The 17,076-nt window shown below is 48.7% G+C and overlaps 1 protein-coding gene across 5 annotated transcripts in view; it reads left to right on the forward strand.

Moving 5' to 3' along the window:
* Positions 1–17,076, forward strand: part of VDR (vitamin D receptor) — a 124,642-nt gene that overhangs the window by 55,554 nt on the left and 52,012 nt on the right. For 2 of the 5 annotated variants that reach the window (XM_063593068.1, XM_057299465.2), the window contains exon 1: positions 1,164–6,068. The exons of 1 other annotated variant lie outside the window; for it this stretch is intronic. In XM_063593068.1, coding sequence (XP_063449138.1) covers positions 5,801–6,068 — 268 coding nt within the window. In that variant the 5' untranslated portion in view covers positions 1,164–5,800. Of the gene's footprint in view, positions 1–1,163; positions 6,460–17,076 lie in introns of those variants that run through there. 2 more of the 5 variants (XM_034935968.3, XM_063593069.1) reach the window with 1 other exon arrangement.

Raw genomic sequence — 17,076 nt, forward strand, 5'->3', positions numbered from 1 at the left:
TCACAATTATTTTTTTGCGATAGGGTTTTTAAATTAAAAACATTTAGAGACAACTTCTTGGCTGTTGGACACATGGATGATAACAAAGCAACACACCACCACTATCATGCAGTCCAGAACAAATCCAGCTGGAAGTGGAGGTGGACACCAGAAACAACAGTTTTAACAATGGCAACACTTTTAACGACATAGGACAATGAGGCAAACACAACCAAAAGGGCAGCCATGCTTGGTAGTAAGTTTGTCCCAGGCCAGAGGCCAAAAGCAAAGGAGAAGAGCTGTCAACAGCCACATCTTTCTGGAGTTGGGGCCCCAGGGGAGAGTTGTTTAATGCATTCCTGGGCTGCTTATGGAATGTCCTTCCTGTTCTTCTGGAGAAACAAGCAGGCATGCCCAAGATGAGGCTTGTGGGGCTTCTACTCATTGCTATGAAGGAGGTCATTGCCCAATCATCTTCCCTGAAAACTTTCCTCTGGGACGGGAAGCTTCTTTCAAAATAATCAGCTTTTCTCTACTGACCTCTTCAGCTGCAATGTGACACTAACTCCATTTTCACCTGCTCCCAGGATACTGACTCCCATGCCATGGAGCCCCTCCATTTATCTCCACCCCTGGGCTCCTCCACAAGACACTCTTCCCCAGAGGAGCAGAATAAGAATTCCCCAAAGGCATTGGGAATGAGGCTTGCTTCATCTCCCTACAAGAGTAATCATGGTGGTTGCAAAACCCACAGCCATAGTTAATCATAGATGGGAAAGGACCCTGAGCCTCTAGTCTATTTTGCTGGTCTCAATGGTTGGGGTTGGGGCTTGGAGAAGAGTCATCATTGTTTGCTTGGATTTGGACAAGAGCCCAGCAAATACCTAGTAGCCTGGGAGAGTTCTGAGCTGTGTTTGCTTGGAGGTGCAGGTGGGAGTTTAAACCTTTCTCTGTTCGGCCTCTAGGCTCTACTTTACCATGCCAGCAGACGCTGTGTGCGGGCCAGCAGGCTGGCAGCCTGGGGCTTGAGGATGTGGGAGCAGGTGGGAAAGACAAATGCCAAAAGCCCCGAGGAAGAAGACATGAGCTGGGCTACTGGGAATGGAGCCCTGGAGCCAGATGGATTTGGAGTGAATAACTGGTGGTGCCCTACTCTTTCTAGGGCAGGCTGAGTCTGTGTGCATTCACTTCTCATGGCATTGCACAGGACTCCTTGGAGCTGTTCTGTTCTGTTCTGGAGCAGTTAAGATTTCTGAGATGCCATAGGCATCTTGAGGCTAAAAGAACCCCCCAAACCTGGAAAATACTTGTGAGTGGTAATATATCAGTTAAGGCCACAAAAGCAAACATTGGGTGGATACATTCTGCCTCAGTGACCTAACCCTGACCATGCACCCTTGGAGGTAGAATCACCAAAACCATCATGTATCCCCTGCAGGGTTCTGAGGTGGCTACGTGTAAGCCATTGATGGTCTCGCAAATGTATTTCTGTGAATCTCATGTTCCAGATTCTAAATGAGGGAGTGCTATGGTGAGAGGGACTTGTTCTGTCATTCAGAAAGGCAAGATTCCATCAACTCCCTGGATGGAGTCTTCTGTCAGTTGGCTACTCAAACAATAAAGTCCGCCTAGCCCATGATCTAGGGCAGGATTTTTTTTTTTTTTTTGAGACAGGGTCTCACTCTGCCTCCCAGGCCTCAAGCATAGTGGCATGATCATAGCTCACTGCAGCCTTGACCTCCTAGGCTCAAGCGATCCTCCCACTTCAGCCTCTCAAGCAGCTTGGACTACAAGCGCACACCACAATGCCTGGATAATTTTTAAATTTTTTGTAGAGATAGGGTCTCACTATGTTGCCCAGGCTGGTCTCAAACTCCTGGCCTCAAAGTAATCCTTCCACCTCAACCTCCTAAAGTACTGGGATTACAGGCCTGAGCCACTGTGTAGGGTAGGATTTTTAATACTGTATTTTGGGTCACAACCCATTAATGGGCTGTGAAATAAATTTGGTGGATCCCAAAAGGAAAGGAAGGAAGGAAAGAAGGAAGGAAAAGAAAGGAAAGGAAGGAAGGGAAAAGCAAGGAAAGAAAGGAAGGAAGGAAGGCAGGAAGAAAGGCAGGAAGGAAGGAAGAAAGAAAGAGAGAAAGGAAGAAAAAGGAATGAAAGAGGGAAGGAGGGAGGGAGGAAGGAAGGAAAAGAGGGTAGAGAAAATAATAGAAAACATTGTAGAACATCTTTTGTATCAGGAACTTATATATGTTCCTGAGTAAACTAGGTCACAATAAAAACTTATTTCTTATTATGGGTTGCAGTTAAAATTTTGAAAAACACTGTCCTGGGAAGACCCCTTGGTTTGCTTTCATTGCTACAGCTTCTTACATTTATTCATTCTATTTTTACCATCTGGAACATAAATAAGGAGAGTCATCCCTGATCCTTTTTGTCTTAACATGGGTTAGGAAATATAAATGAATTAATCTTTCTGAACTTAACGTGTGTTTTTAAAAAAATCTCTAAAACAAGGGAACAAACTGAAAAGATGGCCTGGTCCCTTCTGTCTTTCTAACTCCACGCTCATGTCTCTCAGAATGTTCTCTGGGTGTTTACTGAAGAGAGGCTTCTCTTCAGTCCTACCGTGCTCATAACCATAAAATATTTAAGGGGGGAAAATGGCCCTAAAAAGGGAAAAACAAACAGTCAGATGGGAGTGTTCCAGAGAGAGCTCAAAGGGCACATTTTTACCTGCAGAGCAGCCTTTAGACAGCTCAAAAAACCTCTGTCCATGGGGACAGGGTCTCTGGGAGACTCACAGGGACAAAGTGACCCACTCTAGCTCTGACACCACAGCAAGAAGTGCAGAGAGCATCAGCCAGCCTCGAGGACAGTGGCCAGGCTGCAGAAAAAGGAAGCCCAGAGATGAGGACAGGCTGCAGTCCTGGGGCCTGACTGTAGCCACAACTGCCCAGGCCATCCCCAGGTGCCTGGAGCCTGGCAGAGAGGTCAAGAGACCAGGCCCTGCCTTTCTTTGGAGTCTGTGGAATGAAATGCACAGGAATGAAATGAATGAAACGAAATCCTCAGCCTAGTACCTCTGGAATCTTTCCATCAAAGTCAGATGCACCGGGAAGGGCTCTTTTGTTTCTATACAGATTTTTGAGTCTATAGCACTATAGCAGAGTATCTAGCACACCACCAGACTTGGCTAATATTAACCAAGCAAGTGCTTACGAGATATTCCCTGATGTAATTTGGCAGAGATGAGTACTGACAAAAAACAATCTGTACATCCCAATAAAGACCACTACCCATCCCAGGGATAAGTGAGAATATGAGAAATGTTAACTTCAGGGAAAAGAAAAATTAATGTCTTCTGCAGAGGTTCTGGTACATGGTTTATGGAGAAGTCAAGATAGGGGAATTTAAAACTATTAACTCTGTAGTGCAGGAATGGTGCTTGTCATTGAGGCATCAAGAGAACACGGTGTGGGACAGCAACCTCCCTTTCCAGTTGTATACCTGGCTAGGGAGAAGTAGGGTCCAGAGACAATTAGGGATTACAACAGAACACAGGAGAAGTGAATCTCATATGATGTTGCTTTTCTACTTTCACAAAATAACCTTCCTTCTAAGAATAAAACAGGCAAAAAAAAAAAATCTATCTTTGTTCAATGTAAATACAAGATGGTTCATTAGCAGGTGCCAAACCATGCAATATAGAAAATGCATGCGCTACAAAGACCAGAGAATTGACAGTTCCTTTCCTGGAGATGTTGGAAAAGCCTGATGGAATAGGCAGGACCTGAAAGAGGAGAGGGTCTGGAGAGGTGGATGAGAGAGAACAGTTCAGGTATTGGGGGAATATGAAAAGAACATGGTTACAGACAAGGTGATGGGTCTGATGACGGCATGTGTTGGGGACCGTGATGACATCTATAATCTTGCCCATCTGCCAAACGCAGAACCTCTGAGTTCTTCAACTCTGTGAAAAGTGCATGCATGGAAATTTTTTTTTGTTTTTTAGAGGCAGCATGAAACAGTGGGATGTGCAGAGAGAAGACCTGGGTCCAGTAGCTCTGACACTCCTCAGCTGTAGAAACCTTGACAACTCTGCACATCAGTTGTACAATGGAACGGTATTTTTTACTCTTCATGTCTGAAAAGGCTATGATAAAGATCAAGTAAGATATTCCAAAGAATTTTATATTATAAAGCAGTTTACACATGTGAATTACAAGTACCTCTCCTCCAACAAAGGTTGTGAGAAAAGACTAACTGTCAATTACTACGGAATACTTAGTACGCATCTTCCACCATCTTTTGATAAAGTTTATTTGCAAGATGTCAGGCCAGTCAAGCACCACAAAAGTGACTTCTGAGTGCTCAACCTCTTTCAGAGGCTCATGGGACTTCCAGAGAATGTCCCAAGGTATTGGTGGTTGGAAATTTCCTCTTATGCTTTTCTTCCCACAAGAATCACCGCTAGCTTTCCCACGATGCTTTGGGCAAGGGGATTCTTCCTGTTACTTTCATTACAGGTAGAGAATCCATCCATCAGACTGGCAGGACCTCTAAAGGGGCACTTCATCTGTTTCTCAGAATAAATGGTCCATTCCCAAGTTCAATCAAACGCTATGCCTCTCTTCTGTCTTTTGTTTAAGTCTTCCCAGAAAGTTTCCATGATACCTCCATAATGAACTTTTTCAGTGCTTAACAGACTTCACTGTTGGAAGGCTCTTCCTTCTGTTTAATCTCAGTCTATTTCTTTTAACCCTATTATTGAGTTGTGAGGGGCTGGTTATGATGTAGTCCAGCATAGCTGTCTCAGAAATGGTTCAGAGACCATTGCACCAGCAGATTTGCTGGGCTCTAGCACTAGTCCTTCATTGATTAGCTGAGTCATGTTGGGCATATCACTTAAATTTTCTGTGCCTCAATTTCCCACCCTTTCACCTTGTCCCTCTGAGCCATGGTTTCCTCCTCTGTAAGAGGCGAATAGCAATATCTTCCCTGGCTAAAGGAGGTCATCGACTGCTGGATGATTTTGTGAGCATTTCTATTCCAGAAGATTATGTTGTAATTACTATTTATTTATACATTCTCCCACCGCACAGTTAGTTCTAAGAAGAGGGAACCCCATCTTTTTCACCTGTCCTCTAGCAGATAGAGCGGTGCCTATCACACAGTCAAGGGAAGCAGAGAATAACTTTAAGCCAAAATTTTCTGTGGTGAATTTTCCGCAGCCATCCACAATTCCAGGTCTCAGGAGGTAGTCTTTATCTTTTCCCCTCACGCCGATGCCACGGGGCGGAGGGGGAAGGCGGAACTCGGGACCAGGGACCAGGGAAGCTGAGACTCCGCTCCCTTGGGTGAGATTCGCGACAGGCCGGGAACGTGGTCAGCCGCGGTCGCTGCCAAGGTGATATCGGGTGGGAGCAATGATGCAACTCCGGTTTCCACTTCGGCCCCCCGGGATATTTTACCCTAATCTGTGGGATCAGGCTGAGCTTCCTGGCGTTCTGCAGCAGTAACAGGTTGGCGAGCGGAGCCCGGGATTTCCCATTCGTGCGGAGCTAGCCGCTGGTGCCAGTCGGCAGGCGCCCCCCAGCGTCCCGCGGACGACGAAGTCCTGGCCTGGTCAGCCCAGGTGGGGGTGACGCACCTGGCTCAGGCGTCCGCAGCAGGCTGGGTAGAACCACGGCAGGAAGGGTGGGGGGCTGCATCCCCGATTAACGCAGGCTGAAGCGGGTATCCGCACCTATAATCATCGACAACTCTGTCCCACAGAGGGCAGAAGCGTGCCTTGCCCTATGGACGACGGTCGATGAAAATTTCACGAGTTAGAGTATCTAAGGCTACAGCGTGGCCTATAGGGTGGTTGATTCCAAGTCAAGATGGTTGCAGCGCCAACGGATCTCCTGGCAAGAGAGGACTGGACCTGTGGGCGGGGCGGAGGGGCGGGGCGGGGCCGGGGCGGGGCCTGACCGAGAGGCGGGGCCAGGTGCTGGGCTGTCTCTGCTTGTCAAAAGGCGGCAGCGGAGCCGTGTGCGCCGGGAGCGCGGAACAGCTTGTCCACCCGCCGGCCGGACCAGGTGCGAACCCGGGAGCAGCGGGAAAGGGGGTCTCAGGATAGGGACTCGGGGTCGGGGCGTCGGGGATACCGGGGCCTGAGCGCCCGGCTGCGAGCATTAGAGTCTAAGTCTCAGCGGTAAACTTGGCTACTGAGGTCCGGGCTGTCGTGCCATGAGGCCGGGACACTAAGGGGCACTGAGGTTTGAGAAAGCTGAAGTTCGAGCCAGGCTGGCGAGGGGAGCAGCGACATCCTCGGCGCTTAGTAGAAATGCTCCGCTAACACAGTGCTTAGCACTTGGGCAACAAGAAGCATTTGTTTCCTTCTTCTGTCGGGGCGCCTTGGCATGGAGTGGAGGAATAAGAAAAGGAGCGATTGGCTGTCGATGGTGCTCAGAACTGCTGCAGTGGAGGGTGTGTAACCTTATTTATTGTCTTACAGGGCCCAGGTATGGTCACCTGTGATGGTGGAGTTGGGTCTTTTAAGTAATTTTTTTTTTTTTTTTTTTTTACTTTTCTTTGAACTACCAATGAGTTTAGACCTAATTGGCCCTATTTTTTTTCAGGACAGCCTGTCAATAGATGTTCAGAGGAACTCAGGGGCAAGCATTTAAATGAGGAAGGGGCTCAAGGAGTAGTTTCTGTTTGAAAAGTGAGGTGCCCTGGATCTGTGGGTGGTGGTGAGGAAGATTCAGAAGTATCTAGGAGGGAACAGCCTGTGGTCTCCAGGGCCAGTGTACAACTGCCCCTCCTTCTCTTCACCCAGGGACCAGAGTCTGAGACCTAGCCTAGGCTGGGGGAGCCTTAGGTCTCCAAGCCCAGACCCTTCTCACAGTTCCTCCTCCTCCTCCTCCTCCTCCTCCTTCTCCTCTTGTTCCTCCTCCTCCTCTATGCGTGCGGTGAGTGAGTCAGCCTCCTGTCTGGGCTCAGTTGCAGCCAAAGGGGCCAGAGCCCAGGCAAGCAGTTGGGCAGGCATTTTCTGAGCATTGCAGAAGCTCTCCTGGGCAGAGTTCAGCTCTGCTCCAGCTCCCTGCTGGAAGGTGGTCTTCCTCATGGGCAGGGGCTCAGATACCCAACACAGCAGTGCTTATGGAATGGCTATGAGATGATTCTAGCAGGAGGTGACCGTGAAGGGATAGTGGCTTTATGATAAATCTACATCTCATCTTTCTCCTGGGATAAGGAGGTGCATCCCAGCACTGCAGGCTTTTCCAGCCCTTCCTTCCATTTCTGCCTAGTGGTCTCATTAGCGGCCCATCTCTGCTAGTGAAGGGGGTGAGCAAAAGAAATTAGGAAAGTCTGGGGCCAGAGAAGTCATGGTGTTGGCAAAGAAGGCTTTAACTCAGGCTAGGGAGTGAGGGTGATTTGCTGAGGTAGAGATGGGTTATCTGAACATTGGAGCCTCAATTCTATGGACTAAGAGTGTTGTGTGTTGAGAGACCTGCCGTCCCTTCCCTGTCCAAGTGCTGGAGGGAACTGTGAGTCTTTCTGAAACAGTCTCAGGGCTGGCATGCAGCCAGACCAGAAGGTAGTAAGACTGCACATTTCTCCCTGGCTTTTGTTTTGGGTGCTAGAGATCGTTGAACAGAAGTAGCCCTCCCTGCAGAGTCCGTGGCCCCCACTCAGTAGCCTCTCTGGACCTATTTGAGAAGAGTCCTGGGAGGCCAATCCAGCTGTGGGGCTGACTCAAACTGCAAAAAGCTGGGGAATTCACAGTCTATGCTCTGGCTGGGTCCCATGGCTTTGGGTTTGGCTGGTCTTGATCAGCTGTGACTTGGACCCTTACCAAGCTAAAGGAGGGACTAGAAAATGGGGTAAGAAAGGAGGGGAAAAAATGAGAGTTAGAAAGCCTTCCCAACCCTTTACTCCTCTTCGGCAGAGGCCATCAGACTTTGTTTGTATAAACATTATGGAAGGTCGGGTGCTGTTTGGGGTGCCCTGATAATTTGTGTTTATGGTTTCTCAGTATTCTTCCCCTATTTGACCTCAAAACTGATCTCTTTTGTAACTAAGCCCCAGAGGAAGCTCCGAGAGGACCTCCTGAACCCCTACACTCTACCCCCAGAACAGATAGCAGGTGTCCAAAGCCCAGGCTGTGAATGGAGAAAGGCCTGGGACCGAGTGGGCTACATCAGGTGGCTACTACATCAGGTGGTTATCTAAGACACGAAAGGGAGTTCCCATTGTTTCATTCCTTACCCCACATCCTAAGGAGGCACCGCTGTCCTGGCTGGAATAGGCATCTGGAACCTCTGCTAGAAACTTGCTGTTGCCTGTACAGCAGTCAGGTCCTAGGGGCCAGAGAGCCAGAGACGGGAGGACCACCTAGATGACATTTGGTGTGTTGCTGAATAAAGAATTACAGGGCTCCAGCTTCCATTTGTCCCTGCTGCAATTCTGTTTTGGATGCAGGTAGAGGGAAATAAGGAATTGACCAGATTTGATTAAGAGCCTCTTGTGTGCCCAGCATGACTCCAGCCAGGCCCTCTGAGGGATAGCAGGAAGCAGAACCCACCAGACCAGGCCCCTGACTCCAAGACAGTTTGAGCCCCAGGGTGGGCAGCAGTTCTCAGGCTCTCCCTCCACTATTGTCCAGTTCTGAGAGGATCCAGCTGGGCTGAAGCCAGCCTGGCTGCCACTCTGGGCCACCAAGGCCTTGCTTGTCATTTTGCTTCCCTCCGATTTGTCCCTAACCTTTTCCTGTGTCAGTGCCCTCCTAGATATGCTAGAAAGAGTGCCTGTGTAATGTATCTTGCAAACTGGGATACTTCTGAGAGTGAAAGGGGATGCCATGCATGGTTATACCAGGACAATGGACATAAACCCAAACTTTCCAGGGAAAAATGGAATATTAATCACCCTAGTGATCATCACTCCAAACTCAGCAGACGTCACAGCAGTGATGAGGGGATGATAAGGTTGGGGGAGGCTTAATGCTCAAGGGAAAACAGGGGTAGCTTAATTCTGAGGATAGCCCCCGACACCCTAGCCTGCTCCCTGGTGTTATCAGCCAATTCTTGTCTTTTCCCTGGGGCGGCACTTCTCCCGGCCACCCTGTCCTGGGACCCAGCCCACCACTCGTGTGACTTCCCTTCACCCTTGACTTGTGACTGGCCTCACCTTTGGTTTTCCTGCCCCACCCCAACCTCAGACAGGGACAGGAAGGTCTGCCAACTTCTCTTCAGCTTCCCCTGGGGAAATTGGGGTTCATAGTGGAGCCAAGACTGGGCCTCACGTTTCCTCTTCCCTCTTCCTCCATATCTGCAGCCTCCTCATTTTGCTCATCCAGCTTCCCAGACCTCTGGGGACCACACTATCCCACAGAAAGTCTGGCTGTAAAGCAGGTAAGCAGCCAGGAAGGCAAGGGTAGGCAAACCTCGCCCACTCTGATAAAGGACATAGGTCACCTATAATCAGGTTCCGGGGAAATGATAAGCAAAGTGGAGGCCAAAGCCAGGGAGAAGCTGCATTGCAGGAGACAGAGTCAGTTCCCAAAGACACTAGAGTTTGCCTCTTTGGTCTGGTCTGACTACTGGGGAAATGGTCCAGGGTGGGGAGAGGCTGTTCTTGCTCAATCCAAGTGACAGGCGTTGATGGCAGTGCCTGCATCCCGCTGTGGCGACATGTGGAAGAGAAACTGTCCTGCCTTCTGGGTCCTGGGTCCTCATGGTCCAGATGCAAAGGGTGGGATCCCCAGAGGTCCAGCCTGTGGGTGATCGGGCATAGGCGTGGAGGGAGCAGAGCTGCCACGATGACCATGTAGTGACTCTCAGTTACTCTGCCAGGAAGGAAGTCATTCTCACTGCCAACAAATGAAAAGGGCAAGTGAAGATCTCTTGGGAAGTCATGTCTTTGAAGTGACTTGTGGGCAAGGGAGGTGGTGAGACCCCCCACCCCAAGGCTGGCTGGGGGAGGATGGGGGTGTCTGGTTGGTGAATAGCAGGAGTGGAAGGCAGAAGCAGTCAGTACTCTGTGAGTTGGAATGTGTGTCATGCTTTTGCAAACCTGCCCTGCAGGTCCTGTGCCAAGGAATAGACTAAGCAGTGTTCCCAGAACCAGATGCCATACAAAGTCCTCATTCTGCACAGGGGAGAGTCCTGGTCCTAAGCAGGGTGTGGGCAGCTGCACCCGCGGGAAAGTGGAGTCTGTGCAGACTCGGCAGTTGGTTCCTGAGAAGCTGCTGCCTCTCACTGGCCTTCTGATGACAACCTGAAGCTTGGAGGTGTTATGCAAGGTGGGACATTCCAGGCACTGTGGAATACCCATGAGGCCCGAGGCTTTGCTGGTGACACATCCAGTGTGTGCCACCTGCTGGTACTGGAGTTGTAGCTTCAGCTACTTACTGAGCACTCACTTGGTAACAGGTGCTGTGCTACGTGCCTCTCAGACCTATCACTAGGTCTTGTGAGGTAGGAACCAGTTATGTTCCCTTTACAAATGAGGAAATGGAGTCTCCGTGAGGTTAATCAACATGCCAAGCTGTCATAGCCTGTGAGGAGGAAACCCACGACTCCCTCTCAGGTTTGCAGAAGCCCATGCTCTTAACCTGCATGGAACTCTCCCACCTCTGCATTCATGGGATGGCCACAGGGCACTTAGTGCCCTGTCTTGTACATTATACACCTGCAGTAAATGTTTGTGAGCTGAGAGGTTAGATATACTAACTAGTTTGAACAAGTTGACCTGAGAACAGGCTTGGACTGCCCAAAGGTTACGCTGGGGACAGTGGCCTCTCAGAAGGAGGCTCCCTCTGCCAGCACTTTTAGATCTTCATGCCTCTCTGGCAGTCTTGGGCACCTTGCTCTGGTTAAGAACAAGAACCGAACAGAGGTAGGATTGTGCAGAGAAATTGTGTGGAATCAAATATGACTCTAATAGTCTGGAAGGCAAATAGGAAACAATCTTTCAAACAGGCATCTTTATTGAAAACCTACTATGTGCTGATTGTCCCATTGGCCAATGGGGAGCTATTCTCACTTTGCCTACCTTTTCCCTCTCCTGGCTATCCCTTAAGGCCTCCTGAACCTAGCCCAGCTGGAAGGAGAAATGGACTCTAGCCTCCTCTGATAGCCTCATGCCAGGCCCCGTGCACATTGCTTTGCTTGTCTCCCTCAATCCTCATAGCTTCTCTTTGGGGTAAGTACAGTTATCTTCTCTAGCAGGCATAGTGGGGAAACCAAGGTCTAAAGAGATGCAGTCACCTGCCCAAGGCTGCAGAGTCAGCCTGTAACCACTGCTTTACACAGCTTGCCAGCCCTGGGCCTGGCCATACAAACCGCTTTGTCAGAGCCTGGAGACAGAGGTCGCAGGAAGAGAAAATGCTCAGCCTGCCCCACCCCCTGTGGGTCTCAGGGTTCCTTGGTAGATGACTAAAATTTTAGGTAGTGCTGTTAGAAGCTAGTGGCCTGGCAGAACAGGAGAAACACAGGGTCTGAGTTAGACTCTTGGGTTCAAATCTTGGCGAGGTCGCTTTGTAGCTTGTGACCTTGGGCAAGTTATTTAATCTGTCCAAATCTCAGTGTCCTTACCTGTAAATTGGGTATAGTAATAGCTCCCTGTAGGACTGCGTGAGGATTAGATGATGTAAGTCAAGTGCCTGGCACACAGTAGGCCCTTGAAAGGCATGTGTATTCAGTATATATGGGCCAAGAGCCTACGGTGTGCCAGGTACTAGTCAAGACACTGGGAATTTAACAGTGGGGAAAAAAGAGACTCTTGCACTTCTTTTCAAAATTTCTAGCCCAGAAGCCTGTCCTTGTGAGAGGCCCGTTTAGAACTCAGGAATGGCTGTCCTGGCACCTGACTAAACTCCGATTTGGCAAATTGGTTTCTCTGTCATTTGTTAGCTGATGAGCTTGTGAAGGTTACTTAGCTTCTCTGCAACTTGGGTTCTTCAATTCTTTTTTGTTCATTTTTAAAAACTGTGATATATCACATACACAAGATTATATGTTTATGTATAGAATAAAGAATCCTATACCCTGTACCTACCACCTAAGTTAAGAGTGGAGCATTCACAGCACCTTAAAAGCCCCCTCTGCCTCTCCCCATTTGCATTCCCCTTCCTTACTCCGCACCCCAAAGTGAATTTTGGTTAATTGTTTCCTTGCTTTTCTTTGTAAGTTATCATCTATGTAGATTTTACAAAACACTATGTTGTTTCATTTCACATGGCTTCGAAGTTCGCATACCTGTGTGTTCTCTGTGATGCACTCTTCTTTGAGTCAATATGAGTTTTCTGAGGTTCATCCATGTCGATGCACACCACTGCAGTTCATGAGTTTGCAATGCTGTGTAGAATTCCATTGGAAAAATACACCACGATTTGTATATCCTCCTCTCACTGATGGACATTTGGGTTGTTTCCAGTTGAGCTATTATGATAAGACAGTACTGCTAGGGGTGTACATGTTATACTTGTCTTCTGGTTCATGAGAAACTCACAAGAATTTCTGTAGGGCACATACCTAGGGTTGGAATTGCTGCCTCCCATGGAATTCTATGTTCAGCATTGCTATAGGGTGCCAAACAGCTTTCCAAAGTGGTTGTCCCAAAACACACTTCCAGCAGTGGATGAAAGTTTCCATTGTTCTCCATCCTTTTCAACTCTTGATATAGGCTTCATTTCTAAAATGAAAAAGTTGCATTAGATGAGTTTCTACAGTTATAATGATTAGCTATAATAGTTGTATTATTCATGACCTAGGGACCCAATTTCTGGCTCATGTGTGTGCCTGTCTGCTGCACTCTGTACAGGTGACCACATACATGTCACAGCCTGACTCTGGGAGCTCTGTGCTGGGCCTCTAAGTACAGTTGAAGCCCTTCCTCTCTGGGCTTCCACCAGCAGTGCTTGAGGGATCCCACGGTTCTACATCCTCCCAAACACTTGATGGTCTCCTCAGTTCAACCAAGAGCCTGGTGTCAGCAGTGAGCCCATATTATGTGCTCAATTAATACCTGGGGAGGAATATATATTTTCCTTGGGCATCAGTTTTGAGAAAAGGACATGGAAGTATAAGAACCATGAGTTTGCTGGCTAATCAAAGCACACAGGGCTGGGGCAGTGATGGATTCACGTCTGTCCTGGGCTTCTTGATCATTTAAGGGCTCCAGTGAGATGGGGTGAAGTTTAGTAGTCTCTACTGGCCATCTCTTCAGAGTCTGGCCTTGTTCTTTGGCCTTTTGACTTGTTTAACCTGAGAAGCAAGGGGTAGCTGGAGGATTGGAGTGGAGGGAACAGAGGCGATGCTATGGGGAAAGGAGCCAAATGCCTGTAGAGAATCTCTTTCCCTTTGAAGGTCGAATACCCTGCTGGGACTACTGGGGAAAAGAGGTGTTAACTACACTCACCATCCTGGTAGCCACATAAACAGCCAGATACTCACCACCCAGCCACCCATGGGACAAAGGAATGTGGCTGGCTGGACAGTTGCATGGGCCACCTCAGCCCTCAACTTTGTAATTACCTATCCAGTCTGTGCCTGTCAGCTCCGGGCAGGCAGGTGCTTCTGCCCTGGGCCTCACCTTGGCTCCCAGGCCTGTGCTGGGATCAGGGACAGGGCTCTACCTTCTCCAGCCATCCCCTCACCCCAACTCCACCCAGTGTCTCTTTCTATACCAACCTTTGACCCTTGTGAGGTTACCATATTATGTAATAGCTGACAATCATAATAACCAATGGTTATTAAAACTCACTATGTTCCAGGTACTATGTTTAGTGCTTTTCATGCATTTTCTCATTTATGCCTCTCAATAATCCTACGAGGCTGGTAAAATTATACCCATTTTATAGAAGAGGAAACCAAGGTTCATAGAGATTAAGAGGCTAAATTCCTTGCCCCACGACATTGAGCTACTAAATCAGAACCAGAATTTAAATTCAGGCTTAAGTCCAGAGTGCATGTTCTCTTCCTCACTTGTGCATTGCCTTTCCTGCAGTGTCCTGGTCATTCAGCTCAGTCTTCCCTCCTCCCCTTCCTGTCTAGGAGGGCTGGAAAAAACGCAGCAGGTGGTACGAGGGTGAATGGGGCAGTTCCAATCTGGCCAGGGAGATGCTGGAAAACACCTTCGGGGCAGAGTTCTTTGTTCCAAACGGCTCTGAATTTCCGGACTTCTGCCAGGGGCAGGAAGTGACTTCTGCCCAGCCTCTTTGGCAAGCACACCCATATCTTGGGTGCCATGATGTTAAGAAGTGGGGGAGGGGCTGCCTCAGGTAAAATTCCATTATAATGAACTCCATTTGAGGTCTGACCGGCTTTGTTGAAACCACGTGCACAGCCTGGGAAACTGGAAATGGAGTGGAACTAATTCGAGGTTGGGTGTCTTTTAGCAAAGCCCCCCGAAGGTCTGGAGCCTAGAAGGAGAAGGAGAAAAGAGTCAGACCCACCCCCAGGTCTCCTGAATGCCAAGCTCCTGTGTGGTCCTGGGCAGGGCTTGTGGGGAGAGCTCTGTGCGTAACTCCACCTGTCAGTGCTGTCATCGTCCATTCCCCCCACTCTACTCCGAGCCCTGAGAACAGATCTGAATCCTGTCTCTGAAGTGCCCCTGCTCCACACAATAGCTAACATGTCACAGATATACTCACTAGATGGTTTTGTCTGTAGACCAGGTGCCTGAGCAAGAAAGGAGGGTTGAAGGGCAATTGCTTTGTGTCATTAAATCATCTTCAAAAACTGGGCTGCAACTCAGATGAATTCTCCTTAGTCATTGCAGTAATTGTGCGCAATAATAAGCACTAACGTTTACTGAGCAGGTACTACGTGCCAGGCACTATGCTGAGCACTTGACGTGATTATCTCATGGACTCCTCACAGACTATGCAGTAGGTGGTGTTATTTTTCTCATTTCACAGGTGAGGAAGCAGAAGCTTAGAGAGTGCATTTCATTGGTTCTTGTTGCACAGCTAGTGGTAGGGAGAATTCAGGGTTGGGCACACCCAGGCCAGCTGCCTCCAGAGCCTGCACTTCTAACCGTGAGCTCTGCTGTCAGTGTGTGCTGGTCAGGGGGCCAGGGCCAGGTGGGTCATGAGTGAGGCTGGAGGGATGCAGACCCGGTGAGATGGACTGGAGAGCACACACTGGTTGATGGGAGCAGCCCCTCTCGGCCCAGCAGGCTTCCGGCAGGAGCTTCAGCCTGGTGTGGCCAGATTATCCGACTTTTTCATAGAAAGCTGGACATTCAGATTTTTTTTCAAAAATGTAAACTCTTGATTTCTAAAACATTGACAGCCAATTTAAAAAAAAATGAAATGTGTAATCACTGTTGGTGTTGGGGAAGGACGGGTGGCAAACAGCAAACTTCACAGTCAGGTCTGCCCTGCAGGCTCCACTGCATCCTCTGGTAGTTTTTTTTAACAGGTAACTGTTATAGAGTGGGATAGGAAAAACCCTGTTCCTGTAGAATTCCTTACTAACGTACTAGAAGGTACCCCTCCCAGCATGTGATAATAGCTTTATAATACAGAGTGTTTCTTCCTTGTGAGTTAGAAAGAAAGCTTTCAGAGTAAGATATTCCAATACATTCCCCTCCTTTCCTTTCTCCCCTCCTCCTTCTCTCCCTCCCATACTCTGTCTTCTCAGGAAGGTATTTCCTCATAGGTATTAGAAGAAAAGTTGTGTGAGAAAAATCAAAAGGAAACTAACAGAGGATAGGGTCTTAAGGCGAAAAAAAAAAAAAAAAGGAGGAAGTTTGGGGATGGGCTTGGTAGACAACGAATGAATGGATCATGCTCCATGCAATCGTTCAAGGTGTTTTTTCACAGCCTTCCCCTTTTTACCTGAATTTATTCCTCCTCCTCTCCTATTCTTAAATGCCTGGAAAAATAATAGTAATGCAATAGCTAGTATTTTTATAGAGTGTAATTTTAGAGTGTAACAATTTTTATAACACATTTGAAATATTTATCTCAGCTGACACAACAGTCTTATAGAATCTCCTTTTGGAGGCTTGGTAAAGTCGCGGTGTTTTCTCCTTCTTCCTTGCATTCTGTAAGAGTTGTAGCCACGGAGGATGGAAACTCCTGGCTCCCGCGGGCCTTCCCTGTCCTGCCACCCTCATGCCCCATGTGGATCCACAGGTGGAGGCAGGTGTGGCAGGCAGTTAGTCTGAGTCCTTGACTAGGGTCCCACCTCTATAAAATCTGGTGCCAGCAAGAGTAAGGGAGTGGACATGGGAAGGGCCCTAAATGGATAGTGGCCCCAGTTAGTGGCCCAAGGCCAGCCTCCCCTGCCCCACCCTGCCTGTCACTCTGAGCTATTGTTCCAAAAGCTGGGCAGAAAATAACTCACTGGGGGAATTATTTTCATCTCTGTTAAACTTCAATCCTGGGCCACTGACCAGCCTAGCTGCAGAATTATTTTTCAGGTCAGGGGGAGTTCTGGAAAAAGTAAGGGCAGGGGAGTGAAGGGAAGCAGTAGGCATCTCACCCAGGGGCGGAGATGGACCACCGCCGCTGACATCCTCCCTAGGATGCTACCTGTCTGCAGCCCACCTGGCAGCAACTCCAGCTGACCAAGTGGGGCCCAGCCCAGTCAGAGGAAATGGGGTTTCACCCACAAGTCTTTTAATTGAATCTAGGTTCTGAGCTAGTCCATCAGATTCCTTCTTGGGGGATATTTGCCTCTGCCAGAAAGAGTATTGAGTGCAGAGAGTGGAACTTCTGCCAGCTGGTTCAGACATCCGGTGGGCAGCAGGCCTGGCTCAGGGCAGCTGGGGGGCTGCAGACAGCTAACCACCAGGAGGGAAAGAATTTGCTCCTCTAGGGAAAGAGGTTGTTCCTCTAAGGACCCTGAGATTAGCTCCTCCTCTGTCCTGGGGCCGCATTTATGGAAAGTACCCTGTGGTTTAAATCTGTTCTGTCTTTGCCCCCTGGCTACCAAAGAAAAACAAAGAAGAGGGAGATGACAAATGGGTAGGGCTGGGGAAGGGGAATCATAGCTTGGTGAGGGTTCAAGGGTTAGAACAGAGACAGCTGTTTCCTACCACTTTGTGGCCCTGGGGAAGAAAACTCCAGACAGATTCTGATATTTG

The sequence above is a fragment of the Pan paniscus genome, chromosome 10 (genome assembly GCF_029289425.2).
Source record: "Pan paniscus chromosome 10, NHGRI_mPanPan1-v2.0_pri, whole genome shotgun sequence".
Classification (NCBI taxonomy): Eukaryota; Metazoa; Chordata; class Mammalia; order Primates; family Hominidae; genus Pan; species Pan paniscus.